The sequence below is a fragment of the Pinus tabuliformis genome, chromosome 6, assembly GCF_031772625.1.
Source record: "Pinus tabuliformis cultivar Carrire ecotype Pingquan chromosome 6, CPIR1, whole genome shotgun sequence".
Classification (NCBI taxonomy): domain Eukaryota; kingdom Viridiplantae; phylum Streptophyta; class Pinopsida; order Pinales; family Pinaceae; genus Pinus; species Pinus tabuliformis.
In genome coordinates, this window is record NC_142292.1 from 116742152 (window position 1) to 116757609 (window position 15458).

At 36.5% G+C, this 15458-nt stretch overlaps 1 protein-coding gene across 1 annotated transcript in view; it reads right to left on the reverse strand.

The window, feature by feature from the left end:
- The window catches only part of LOC149257620 (leucine carboxyl methyltransferase 1 homolog), a 320644-nt gene that overhangs the window by 61033 nt on the left and 244153 nt on the right, over window positions 1-15458 (reverse strand). The window contains exons 10-11 of the mRNA XM_089414464.1: window positions 12426-12490; window positions 12274-12325 (exon numbers count right to left, since the gene is read on the reverse strand). Of these exons, the coding sequence (XP_089270590.1) occupies window positions 12274-12325; window positions 12426-12490 (117 nt within the window). The remainder of the gene's footprint in view (window positions 1-12273; window positions 12326-12425; window positions 12491-15458) is intronic.

Consider the following 15458-nt stretch of genomic DNA (forward strand, 5'->3'; position numbering starts at 1 on the left):
CATCTAACTCATAATTCATTACACTCCTATGTTTTTTGCAGCACAATGGTGGGAGGCCTTTGGTGGCCAGTGCCCTGAATTGCAAAGGTTTGCAATTCGTATTTTGAGTCAAACTTGCAGTGCATCTGGGTGTGAGCGCAATTGGTCTGTCTTTGAGAGGATTCACACAAAGAAGAGAAACCGTTTGGAGCAAAAACGGTTGAATGATCTAGTTTTTGTCCAATACAACCTTCGGCTCAGACGGAACCAATTGCTGAACAAAAGACCTGATTCAGATCCCATTGTGTTGGAAGACATTGACCCAACATCAGATTGGGTAGTGGAGAGTCGTCTACCAGAGTTTGATCCTGATGAGGATCTTGAATCACTTGATGTTGGAGATCCACTGCAGCATGTTCAGTTGAATGCAGATCCCAATCCACCAGCCTCAGTCTCACAGCCAGCTAGTAGGACTCCAGTTGTAGGTGCTTCCTCTGCTCAGCCACGACAGAAGCGCAGCCGCATTTGTACTCTATCTCAGCTTGCATCTGCTGCACAACCTAGTGGTACTGGCACCACTTCTACAGTTGCAGTTGGAGACGATGATGATGAGGAGGAGCCATGGGGCCCCTTGTCTGACTCTGATGATGATGATCCAGAGATTGGTCGAGATGATCTTGGCTCCTCTGGCAGTAGCTACTAGCCTCCTTGGTTATTTGTATTTTGTTTTGACTCTTGAGTCTTTGATCATGTATGACAGACTACAGTTGACTATGTATTTACTATTGCCATTGGGTACACCGTACCATTTTGATATAATGGATTGGTTCATGAGCCTACTTTGATCATATGTTGTCTTCCATGTATATTATAATGTTGTGTGTTTGGAAACTTGAATGAAAATCTTTAAAATTATGTTTAAAATATTTAAAATTATGTTTTTTTATAAAAAAAATAAATATTTAATGTATTTTTTACAACGACCGAGTCATTGAAATCGAGCCGGCCGAGTCATTACCGAGTCCGAGTCCGAGTCCGAGTCGATCCTCAGCCGAGTCCGAGTCCGAGTCCGAGTTGTAAAACATTGGGTCAAACTCTTGCTTATTATTAAATTAAGACCAAGTAACTAAATGGACAACCAGTGCTTGAATGATTGACTAGCCTATATGTTATGTAAAGACTAGTTTCTAGGCATAATGCAAGGATCCTCGTTAATTTTAAGTTATATGGCTACTCTAAGCGGAACCTCCCTCTTAACTGTTTTGAGACCAGCCTTAAAAGTAGGTTTTCGGATGGAAACCAATGGGAAGCAAGCAAAGGCTTGATTAATGATACCTCCCCCTGTGTTCCAACCACCCTATGCCTCCGACGCTACAAAGACTATGGCTATAACAACTGCAAGGTCACCGTGTTAACCACTAGGAAGGTGCTAAATCCCTCAAGCTAAGTTGAGAAACGGTGGCCCTAAGTGTCTATCAACCAAGCTTATGCATGGAGGTAAGTTATTAATGCAACCAGTGTTAGAATGCAAATGCAAGAATTAAGAGTGAGCCTTGAGTTAAGATTGTTTGTGTTCTTTAAGTACTTAATGTTATGATTAGCTTTTAACAAGAGTACTTAACAATATATTGAAAGACAATCTTAAACAAGACCAAGTGCTCGATAATGCAAGTGTCAACAAGAGATCTTCTCACAATAATTCCACAAAGATATTGACCAACCAAGTGATGATAGCAACTTAGGAAACTTAGAACACTTATCCACTTGACAAGATGCTAATGACAATTACCCAAAAGAGATAATAAGATTGCAAGTGTTCTTAGCTCCTTCTTTAACACAAGATGCTAATTGACTAGAGATCTTCTAAGATAGCTCAACGAGATAAATGCCAATATTACTCAACACCACCTATTGAAGAGATGTTCAATTGGATTAAGAAGTCCCTATGGATTCCTAGATCTTAAATGCCAATGTAAAGTTATCATTCACAAATAAGTAATGGCAACAGAGCAAGCATGATAGTAATGAAACCACTATTCACCACAGTTCTTATGTCAAAGGCGATAGATAGCAATATCAATGAGCTCTTATGTTTATTTATTTAAGCAACAAGATTATGATGCCAATGTATTTTAGAAAGTGAACTTATGTGCATGAACCTCTCACAACAAACCACAAGAGTTAGTATCACCAAAACAAATCCTCTCCACATTTATGAACCAATGAGATCCTTATGCTACATATGACAGCAATAAGCTACCAATGATAAAGGAGCAGCAGATGACAACAATAGATTACAATGAGCAATTGTTGGGAATCACGATTGTCGTTAGAACAAAACCCGCAGGTTTTAGTCAACGATCGCATCACCAGAGATAAGGATCCACGAGAGGCGGTTAGTTCATGTCGCAAAACACACGGGGAGCATTGGTTTATCCAATTTCCAAAAATCCCCCCCCCCCCACGCAAGCTGGGTTTGTATTGAACTCGTGACCTATGCTTTGATACCACTTGTTGGGAATCACGATTGTCGTTAGACCAAAACCTGCAGGTTTTAGCCAACGATTGCATCGCCAGAGATAAGTATCCACGAGAGGTGGTTAGTCCATGTCGTGAAACACACGGGGAACGTTGGTTTATCCAATGTCCAACAACAATATGCTAAAGTGTCAAAACATTCCAGATTGCCTAGTTAATTTTCTTTGAGTTAGATTAGAGAGCAAGCAGTAAAAATGTGCTTATGCCACTGATGCATCTCAGACCCTAGAATGCAGTGATAACAACCACCAAACTTGCAGACTTGATCCAAACAAATAATGCCCAAATTATTTAATTTGACTTATTAATGCACTTGACAATGTATGAGCAATTTTTCGTGTCAGTTTGATGAAATAAATGTCACTGTTTATATCAGACTTTAGTAAGCATTGAGAAAAGAGGTGGATCTTGTAAATTTATACCAAACGATGAATGCTTAAGAAATGCAATTAATTCCTTGGGTTGCTAAACAATTTACAAATTATTCTTAGGGTATTTTTATGAGGATTTTATCACTGCTATGAAATAATTTACTAGTTGTAGGTAAGCAATGAGAAAATAAAGGGTTGGAGGGTGCAAACAAGTGAGCCCAACTAGAATGAGGCTTGGAGATCTACTCATGATTTCCTTGAGTTACTAATCCTCCTGCAAACAAAAATCTTACCCCAAATTCTCTGCAAACGATAATGATTAGCTTAGAAAATTTGAATGATTACCACAATGATGAAGAATGAGAGCAAGGTGGGGCTCAAAAAGGGCAACACAGTAGTAGAAGAAGGCTAGAATAGGGTTGCGTTGAAGGGAAGAAGGCCTTAGAGGATACAACAGAGGGTCACAGGCCTGAAATGGACAAGGAGAGGCCTATTAGGCCTACCAAAGGCAAGGGAGAGCTCCTAAAGGTCTGTCACAGATCAAAGGAGGCCTGCAAGGCTAGAAGACAAAGGGAAGAAGCCACAGGGTTGACGACAAGCTAAGGGAGGGTTCTCGTGAGGCATTAGAGGGATGGTAGAGGGCCACGAAGGGATAAGGGAGAGAAGTGGAAGGCAAGGGAGAGGGTTAGGAGGAGAGGTGATGGTTGTCGTGAGGGGATGAGGGAAGAAGGAGGGAGCCAAGGGCAGAAAGGGCAGGACGAAGAGGATAGGAGGGTGGACAAAGAGGGAATAAGGGACAACGAAGGAGAAAAGGAAGAGAACGGAGATAGGAGAGAGGGTTAGGAGCCCATGGCTAGGGTAGGAAAATGTTCAGAGGGTTAGCAGCTAAAGGGAGGAACCTCCTCACGCTGACAGCAAGGCTTGGAGGCCAAAATTTGTCAAACTTCTGCAAAATTTTCAGATTTCATTACAGCAAAAAAATTTCCCTAAGGACTCACAATCTTTCCCTGGTCTTGTACGTTGAACTTGGAGAGGAAGAAGACAGTGGATCTTGCCTTCCTAGGCCTAGATCCACCTCTAGAAACCCGCACAAAAATATTCCAATGATTGGCACCCTTGAAACCCTTGAAATTCTTCAAATCTAGCTTGAAGCCTTCCTGCACAAAAAAATTACAAGATCCCAAAACCCCAATATATACAAAAATTTTAAAAATAATTCAAACCCCAAAAACCCCAGTTGCAAAACCAAGATTAGAAAAATAAAATAATTTACAAGTGTATTATACAAATTATATTTACAAAATATACATGTAAAATGCTTGGAAATTTTTTGAAATTTTATAAATCTTTAGTAGTGGCTAAATGTATTTCGAAAGATAAATAATAAACTACAGCCTTAGCGAAGTTAGAACACCATAAAAATAATTAGAGTCCAAACATAGTCAGCCTCTATCCAAAGTTCGTGAACTTGGAGTCCAAGGGTTGGGGAACCTGCAAACACTATATATTTCTGAAGAACAAATCGTTAGAACACCCAGTGAATTGGATCACCTAAGATAAGCCCACAACTTACCAATAGAATGTTCCTATCACCTACAATGAAATAACGATCAAAATATTTATAAAGCACAATATAGGAATGCCCGTACCCAACACGTACCACAAATCATTAGATCAGAGACACCATGAACTGCACCCCAAAGTCTTTATTATGATTATTCCAACGTTCCCAGCGGGACAATAATTTACATCATCTTTTTAGAGTTACATAAGCCAAAACTAGATGGCTTGAGACACAAATGACTTTCAATTTATAGATAAATCCTCCAAGTGGAAAAATAACGGCTAGTTGGCTTGATCCCTGTCAAAATAATCTCGGTTGTCGAAAAATATTTGATCATCTTTTAATCTTCACCGTCGAAAATATTTATTTTTGAGGAATTTTCGAATTTCTCATTTAACCCATTTTTTATTAGCTCAAAAATAATTATTTTGAGCTAATTTCCTCAAAAAATTTGACTTTGACTTAACCACCAAGGCCCAAGGGTCCAATTTTTCTTGAAATTTCCAATATTCCCTTGGTGGGGGACCTCCAAAAATTAATTTCTTTGATACCCATGAATTTTTCCACTTGGAGAATTTAATTTCTCTAAGACTCTAAATTTGACTCTAATTAATTAATTAATTTTCTGGCTTAGGATTAATTTAATTTTTGCTAGAAAAATTAATTAATTGACACTTGAGGAGATTAATTATTTTTTCCACCCTCTAATATTTTAGACATGGCGCCTAAGTATGAGGGAACATGCACTACAATATTTTTTACATAAGATTTTACAAAATTCAACCGTCAAAGGGGAAAATGCCCATTCGTTATAGACCCTCAAAATACATACCCAATTTTGCAACACAATATGATCTAGTAGACCAATTGACTTGTAATAAAATAATTTAGCCAATTAGCTTAAATTATTACCAACTCAGTTTACAGAAGATTCGACTAAAACACTAGGACTCATTTAAGACTTTGACAATAAATTCCACCCTAGCTTTCGGGTGATGCAGGAGGGAAAATCTTTGCCGATCATTTGTGTTTAGAAATACAAATGAATCAGTGAGACGAAAAACCCCCTAGGATGAAGTTCGTCGTCAAAATAGTAGGCTTACCTATGTTGTTACATACAGACACGGTCTTATTAGCATTATTTCCATTATAAATTTTGCAAAATTGGTTTACAATGATCCAAAGCGCTGACGACTGATGATCTCGATGCTTTGAAAAATATAGTACAACTACTTCCTTGGAACTTCAACAAAATGTGTACAACAGGATTCACACCTATTAAAATGGGAAAAGTCCCTAATCCCACTAGGTGTGGCCTTAAAGGCAAAACACTCAAGGAAGGGGCTATCACCTATTTCCAACTCTCTCCGTTTAGGTTCTCTCATAGATAAACCAAGCGGGGATTGGGTTGCGGGGGAGGGTGGGCAAGGTCCCTAAAGATGATTCTAAGAAGAAAACTTGTTAAGGATAACAAGCTCTAGGAGATTATGATGTTAATTAGATTAGTTAAGGCTTCACCAATTTAACAACTTGAATTATATCTTAAAATGAGATTGATTAGCAAGTATGAATAATTAAGAGCATATAACAATCAACAATGGAGATTAATCAATCCAGATATCTTGCAATAATTAGACCAATGCCAAATATACTTGCAAGAAATATATGCTCACAAATAAATCCACAGTACTTGCAAGTATGATATATCAAGAAGATCAACAAGTTACACAATTAGAGAAGCTGCAAGACAAGAGGTTAGTGAACCACACAAGAGATTATATATAACTTTGAGATATGAGCAATAAATGGATTTAGAACTTGCAAGGAAATAGAGCTTGTACTTTAAAGAGATATATGCTCAATTATGATGAAATAACATTGAAGGACAATTGGCAAGAGCATGTAAATGAACAAGTACAAGAATATAAATGAAATACTTGCAAATTGATGAAATGCTCACAACCTAACTTATACAATAACCAATTGTGTGAAAGATGCAAACAAGTGTATGTGAAGTGTGTGAGGCAAAGTGGTCTTGGTAAATTTTATTATATGCCTAATCTAAGGTTTGACTTCCCCTCAATTCCTTCAACTTGGTAAGGACTGAGGTTGTTGCAAGAAGGCTTAGTGAGAAGGCTAAGGCCTCATTAACAATACCCCCCTAGGACTTCAGTACAACCCGCGTGCCTTCGTTCCTACAAGGGCTCGGCCACAAGAGAACTGCGAGGTCACACGTTTTAACCTTTGCTCCAAACTCAAATTTAGGGAGATTGAATGATAGTTAAGGAATTTGGTCCTAATTATCCATCAACCAAGCTTATGCTTGGAGGTAAATTTTAGAGATGCTAAATTGACAAAAGTGCTCCAAGTGAGATTTGATAATTAAAACCAAAATGCTTCAAAAGTGAAATATCTTAAGATTTACCAATAGCAAATACAATTCCACTTATATGATCAAATTTATTGATTAATAGAGTGTTTTTAGAGTTGTGTTAAATGACCAATGAAGCAAATTCGATTTACTCGATGAAGCAATGATAATTAGATCAAGAAGCTAAAAACTACTTCAATGAACACAAAGCAAGTTAGATGACAAGTTATTGAAATTACTTGCAAATGTAGATTAGAAACTAGATCTAGAAATTAGATAATGCAAGAAAATAAACTAATCCAGCAAGTTAGTGATCAATCAACCAAGAAATTCTCCTTCCAAATGAGATAGGGATACCAAAGGGAAAAACCCCAAGCTCCCTCCAAGAAAAATATTTTTTTATTATTGTTACAAGAGAAACCCTCTTATAGAAGAATGAGGGCTTAGATCCTTAAGGAGGGTTTACAAAGAGATATAGAGATTTGAAAGCTAATACCCTTCCTCAAAATACAAGATGGAAATGAGGAATTTTACAATGATTATGGCAATAATTTACAATGGAAACTTCTTCAATAAATAAATCAATTCCTCCCAAAGATTTTCTCTTAAACCCTTGACATCCAAAAGGAGAAATATTTTCGCGCAAGAGAGAGAGGGAACTCGCTATCTCTTCCAATTAAACTCACTCAAGATGCTAGACGTTCAAGTTCAGAAATGGAAATTTGTGCAATGAAAGAGGGAGTAGCCCTCTTTGCCCACGGTCAAGGAAGAGAGGCCTCAAAAAAAAAAAATTAGATCTTGATTTTACAAGCCTTAAATTGAAATCCCTTCAATAATTTGTCTTCAAACCCTAGCCATCTAGCTTTTAGAGGGAAAATCTGCAAAGAAAATTTAAGAAAATATCCAAACCAAAATCTCCTCCTTCCTTCCGATTTGTGCAAGCATAGACAAGAAGATAAAAAGTATATACAAGAGAAATGTAATTTATATATACAAGGGTTAGAAATATATACAAAAATTTACAAATTCTAGCCCACAGAGTATGAACACACCTTCGCTCTTGGGTAAGCAAGAAACAAGCTCTAAGATAGCTAGATTTGATCAATAAAGCAAATAAGTAAATAGATTTGAAGATTGGATACTCCCTTTAAAATAAATTGTTTGATAAGCCTTTGAGAGAGAGATCGAGGTGGGTTCTTCCACTTCTATCCCTTTAGAGTTGGTTGGTTCAACCAAAACCTTCCCCAAATGCTCCAACTCTGACTCAACAAGTATAGATCTCTACACACTTGAAATAATTGTGTTAGATCCACAAGGAGATAGATAGCACAATGAAAAAGAAGACTAGGGGTTCAACCAAAAATCACTAGTGCTTCTAGATCTAGAGTGTTTCTCTAAACTCAAATATTAATGCAAGATACCTTACAAATAATAAATCCACAAATTGGCAAGTGAACTAACAAAAATTTGATTAGCACCAGTAGAGCATGAAGAACAAGAAATCAGAAAAATAGTACCATAGATTTTGAAAAATAACACCACAAAGCCTTTCCCCCAAAGTCTTTCTTTATTACTCAAAAAAAAAAATCTAGTACAAAACTGAAGCAAAGCTTCGCTAGCTCAAGAAGTACAATTGATCCTTGCATGTGAGGAGTGAGAGCCTCAATTTATAGAGAAAATGAGAGGAGGATCCCTCTCCAAGTGAAGCCTCTCAATCTCAAGGGCTAACAACTAGATCCAAGAGGAAAACAGCTAGATCCAAGTGAAAAAATTTGTGGCCCTTGACAAAGTCTATGCTGATCTCAAGGAATAGAATTCATTTGCCTTGAAGGAGATGTTGGTCTGACCAAAAATTTGATCCCATAGTGGTTTGGACCACTTTAAAATATTTTCCATCATTTTCCCTCGAGAATCTCTCATTCAATTCAACCATCATGGACCATCCTCTTAAAAATTTGATTTGTTGCTAAGTTGCACGAAATGCCAAAACGTTTCAGAGTTTCTGAAACGGGTATGTTTAGAAACGCCGCCTCCCAAAAATGGAAACGTTGGCCGAAACATCAGTTGAAACGTCATATATGTATATATAAAAATATATGTATAAATAAATAAGTGAATAACACATTATCTTGCAAGAAAAAAGGGAATAAGACCCATATATGACAATTTAAAAGGAAAAACAAGTTTATATTAACTATAAAAGATGATTACAGAATGGTAGAGTTTCAGCCAAGTTTCGACCAAGTTTCGGAGTTTCGAGTACGGTTACGGCCTGAAACACCGGGTTCTTTGAATTTTCATGCAACATTGATTTGTTGGGACATGGGCTTCTTTTCAAGACCATCGAATTTTTTCTTGGGCTATCTTCTTGGTAAATGGAATTCCCATCATTTTTTTATTTGACTTTAATATTTGGGAACTTCCATCTCATTTTTTATCATTTTCACTTGGAGAGAACTTTATTTCTCTCATTTTATTTTCTGGCTAATATTTGGCTAATTATTTGCCATTTTTTTGCCAAAAATTATAAAAATTGGGTTTTGAGGGGTAAATACATGTTTTTCCACCCTCAAAGTGTGTCTAGATAGAAAGTTGAGGTGTAGAGGTATAATTTTGATTACTCATACGCCCTACAACTTCTATAGACAACACTTCTTACATTTTACATCAAATAATTATTAAAAATGTTAAATTTTAAACTTTTGTGGTCATTTTTTGGAAAAATATGACCCGGATTATCCACAGTACTTTGTTCATCATGTCGACGTTTCGAACCCCAAAGGGGATCCATCATCAGGATAGAAAATGAGTGATATATTGAGAGAAGAATTTACCGACTAGAACAAATAAATAAATACCTAATGGATGATAAATTAAAGTCGAAGCCGACTAATTCATAAGACTAAAATATATAAACTATTCTCTCAATCTATCACTCATTTTCTGTCCTGATGATGGATTCCCTTTGGGGTTCGAAATGTTGACATGATGAAAAAAGTACTGTGGATAATCCGGGTCATATTTTCCAATTATTAAAAATCCCAACCAGTGGGAAAATTTTTAATAATTAAAAACCGAAGCTTTCACACAATCAAATTCTGCGAAATTTTAGAGATGATCTAGTATGGTAATATACATAGAGTCTAGACACTATGACTCACATAAAATTCTACCATCAAGCCGCACTCTAATTATAAGAAAAACTTAACTAATTATAAGAGTTGAAAAACACAAATAATGAACTAAGGAAAAAAAATCCCTAGAGTGAATTCACTTGCTAGTATAGTCCTAAGCTACCTAGGCCTTTTACATGAGTCATGACTCATTTCATCATACTAGAATCATGTTTACAATATCCCCGCAGGGCTACAGAATTTGAACAATAGAATGCTGAGAAGAAAGAAAATCTGATGAAGTTTGGACATCTGTCTGATCTGATGACGCAGGAATGCCTCTGATGTGTGCCTTGACCATGGAATCTTTGATAAATCATCAAGTGCAACTCAAGTGGTCAATGCTGGCGATTAAGAAGTTTTCTTTGTTTCTATCAGAAGATGGTGGAGATTTTGAAAGTTGTGATATTTAGCTAATCTCCATCTCGTTTGCCTTCTTCACGCACCAAATTATTTGTTCTTTTCCCACCATAAATAAACTGCTTTTGTAATTTTCTTTTACAGGATTCTCTCTAATTCATTTGGCATTTCTATTAATTTGAATAGAGTAAAATGAGGCTGCCCACTTATCTCCGAAGAAATAAATGCAAGGCCCTACTTTGCCTGTGTTATAATATCTTCTTAAAATTAAACTGCACAATTAGTATATTTCTTCTAGTTTACTGTTTCTCACACCAGACATCTATCAGAAGTCTCTTCCCTATGGCCTCAGATGTTAGGAGAGATAGCATCAGAGGATGTTGATCTTCCCCTAGGCAAGCTATCTCCCCTGACAGTGTTGTTTTTGTTCTTTGACTCTCCATAGTACTTGCACATACCTGCACTTTTGCTCTGTTTCCTTGCTTCATACTCTTACAGTTCAGAATTTAGATCTTTTACAAAAAGGCTAGTTTTGATTATATCATGATTTTCTTGGAGCAGCCTTTGTGATCCCACTTTGTATCTCACACTATTGTACCTTGCAGTCCCACTTGCCTATTTATGGCCATTTGTTGGATATTAATGATATTATCTTATCTTATCAATTTGTACACCCCTGCCATTCCTTCCACAGAGGACATCCCTTGTAAGTAACTCCTGATCATGATTCATTTGCTTACATCAATTTGAGATAAATTATTTTTTCCCTTTGGGCTTTGAAAAGAAATGAATATACTTCAAGCATATTGTTCCTTTCATTTAATCTTGCATTATTTATAGAGCCTAGTTGCATGGAAACAGATGCAAATCTGCCATATTTTTAAATAGACAAGACCGTCTAAGAGAAAACAGCACACACACCCACATATAAGCCATGTGGCATGAATCAGAAACATGGAAATTTGAAATTTCAGATCTCCAAATACATTTCACTCCAAATTGCTTTCACAAACTCAGAAATTCAGACTGCTAAGAAAAACTCAGATTTACTTTTTAAGGTGGAGAGAGAGATTATTTTATAGGCAAAGGTTAGGGTGTTAGGGCCCCACACATTGCCTTTTCTATCTTTTATTCTGAAGTTTAGAAAAGGTCTTTTAATTATCTGCCAGCTTGGCATTTCCAGCAAGCTGGAAATACATCTCAAGTGGATCCTCCAGCACTTCCAAACTGAAAACGTATCCCAAGCAGGTCCGAATCTCATTCCACAGAAACACAGATCCTCAATCCTCCCTAGGCAGCTCTGGTTACCTGGAAAGAAATAAAAGGAATTTACTGTTCCCCAACCTCAAAGATCCTCAATAAAATGTTCTTCACGCTAGCTGGGATCCTTCTAGGAATTGTTAGACACTTAACAGAATGCAAAATTTCTGCAAATCAAACGCATCCTTGTTTGTATAAACTTTGTTAACCTCTCTGTATACATTTTGGTTTCTTCAAATGACTAATGACATCTGCTATTGAAAGAAACATGAGAGTATGAATCAACAGACTCGTCCAAATTAAAAACAGATAATTCCACTAATGTTTGCATGAAAAAGAGAATACATAATCAACACCATTGTAAGACATCTTAGATCTAAATATGTAGATTCCAGGAAGGACACTTACAAACATGTAAATGCAATTAGACTTTATACTAAGCTAACTGTGAACATGCTGCAACAGCCCTAATTTCAACAGAACAATAAATACCAGAAATCATGTGAGGATACACTAATTTATCAACAGCATGGAACAGTTCAAAAACCAGAGTAGATGCAATTATCTATGACAATCAAAATTGCAGCAAGAACATAACCACAATTAAAAAATATTGACCACTTTTTACTCAGAGTCACAAATTCAGTAGACACATGCCTGCATCATATGCCATTCCTCAAACTCGTCAAACATTTCTAGCCGCTCAATCCTGGGATACATGGAACCAAGATGGAGTTAAAAATTATTAGCATAGTTGAGTAAAATTGCTATTCTCAATAATGATATCAAAAGCAAAACTCATATTATACCTGCGCCTTTCCGGTAAATTCAGGTATTTATTGTATATAGTATTCATGTCAATAGCAGTTGCCTTCTGCAAGAACCCAAAAGACCATTTCAGGCACCATATTGAGATTCTAAACAGAAATTGATAAGTTTAGAAGTTACATATTCAGATTTGCATCCAAACCCCACAATGAACCTCACAGAAAGAAAAACTCTGAAGGAAATTATAAATGCAATTTAAGAAATTGAACACTTCATGGTACAGTATACCCAACAATTTGTTGAGAAATCTAGGGCTGTGATTAGGTTAGGGTTTATTAAATGATTTCTCTTAGATTGAAAAATTCTTGTGATATTATTTTATTAGTGTTCTTTCCATCATCAAGACAAATGCCAAAAACAAATGAAGATCACAGACACAAAAAGAGGAACACCAGATGTAGGCACTCAGACAGGGCAAAACCCCTAGGAAGGGGAAAACCCAGTCAAACTCTTCCAATAGATTCAAATCAAGTTGAGATGACCAAGACCCTAATTACCAAGAACACCTTCCATCCATCAAGTCAGCCTTCTGCAGAGACAACACATCTGCTAGTCCATTTCTTCATAAGTCAACAACAAGTAGTTCATCAAGATGCTTGTCCTTCTTTACACTCATGTAACCTTGGCTTCCTGCATTCATATAGAATTTTGGTCCTGTGATTATAGAGAGCTTTCGGTCCTGTAGTTTCCTAATACTTTGGTTCTGCAGTAACATAATGTCTCAGTCCTGTAGTCACCCAATACATTGATCCTGCAATGACATGATGCCTATAGTCACCCAATACTTCGCTGTCCTGCAATAACATGACACCCAATACTTCGTTGTCCTTCAATAATTAACTTCTGTCCTGTAATCATTAACTTCGCTGTCCCTTAACTTTGCTGTCCTGTAATCCATCCGAAATTCCTTGACTACTCAACTAGGTCAAGTTCACGTGGGTATATATAGTTGTTTCTGCCAGTATATTGAACCGACATGAATAATAGGAGAAGCCAACTTGTAGGAGGAGCAGTTGGAGCCAATTTCGAAAAGCTTGAGGCCAACTTGATGGATCGAGGGTTTAACATGATAAAATAAATTTCTTTATTTGACACCATGAACCCAAGAAGGGTTTCTTACGTAATAAATTTGACTGACTCAACAAACATGCTAGAGCACACAATGCGTGCTTTGACCTATTGACCATTGACCCAAGCATGAAACTCATGCTTTAATAAGTCAATAAAAATTTCCTACTATAAATAATTTCTTTCTATTGATAAATACATGACTCAAATTCAATTATGAAGACCGACACGAGTTACATTCTCCATCCCAATTAACAATAGAGGTTTCCATACCTAAAACAGAAATCAGTAAAATAAAAAAGTAGAAACTACTAGAAAAGTGCAAGCACTTTTGCTAAAACAAAGAACAGAATGTGTTATATAAAAAATTAGTTAATTGTAATTAATAGTTTATTAGGCAAAGGGCATGATCAAAGATCATGCCCATTCACCAAGAGGCACCCAAGGCAGTATAAAGCCAGGGGCCTCCCACAAATTGTATCATCATCTATCTATTTAATAATAATAAAATATGTTTTTGCTGAATAGCTGAATTCAACTATTCCATCTGATATCAGAGCGAGATCGGTCTCTGGAGCGCATCCTTCTGCAACCCTGTTCCGGTGTTCCTTGCATCATTCCGTTGTTTCTACTCCTCATCAACCCATTGTTCCATCGTTTTCCTTCTAAATCGTCGAATGTCGCTATCCACCCGTTTTCCATACTATCTGATAGTGTTGTGTTTTCCCTGTTTCCAATCCACCACATTGCCATTTGCGCTTTCCATACTGCACCTTTTCCATATCTCCGACACTGTCTGCCATCATTCGCTCTCCTTTTCAATATCCATGTGTCCATGACCACCGCACACTCCGCGTGTTGTTCTGTCTGCAACACCGCACTCTCTGAGTCCGTTCCTATCCTCCTCGTCCGCACTAGTCCCAGCCACCTCTCTGTGCCACTATTTCTTCACCGACCACCATTCCCAATCCATGCATTAACCACTGCAACTCTTCACCCCGACGTCTCACAATTCATATAATAGTCTAAGTTGCACGAAACGTCGAAACATTTCGGAGTTTCTGAAACGGATACGTTTAGAAACGTCACCTCCCAAAAATGGAAACATCAACCGAAACATTGACTGAAACGTCATATATATATATATATATATATATATATATATATATATATATATATATATATATATATATAGATAGATAGATAGATAGATAGATAGATAGATAGATAGATAGTTATAAATAAGTGAATAACACATTATCTTGCAAGTAAAAAGGGAATAAGACCCATAGATGACAATTTAGAAGGAAAACCAAGTCTATATTAACTCTCATAGATGATTACATGATGGTCGAGTTTCGGAGTTTCAGGTACGGGTACAACCCGAAACGCCAGGTTCCTAGAAGTTTCGTGCAACATAGATCACAGTTCATATCACATAGTTATATTAATTATTATATAGTTCTAATATTTATTAATTATATGATTCATAATTATATAATTAATTAATATTTAAAATCAATATATATATATATATATATATATATATATTAATATATTAATTAATATTTATTAAGTGATTTAAAAAAAAGTTTTAATTATTTTAAAAAAAGAATAGATTAAGGAAGAAAGCTTAAACCCCCACAAACCTGTTCAATGTCGTCGATGACAATGACCGAATTCAGCAAAAAATTGGTTGATCTTGAGAATCGGATTACTAGTCATTCTAATGATTTTAACCAAAAATTAGTCGATCTCGAGAGTAAGGTTACCAAACATTCCGACGATATCAAGAAGCTTCAAGATACGACAAATCGGATAGAAAAACAACTTGGGCAGAACCATATCGAATCCAAAATAGGTCATAATCAGACAATGACAATACTAACCGCTATTTGTGACAGGATGAAGATTACACCCGAACAAATATTCCAGAATGATGAAGG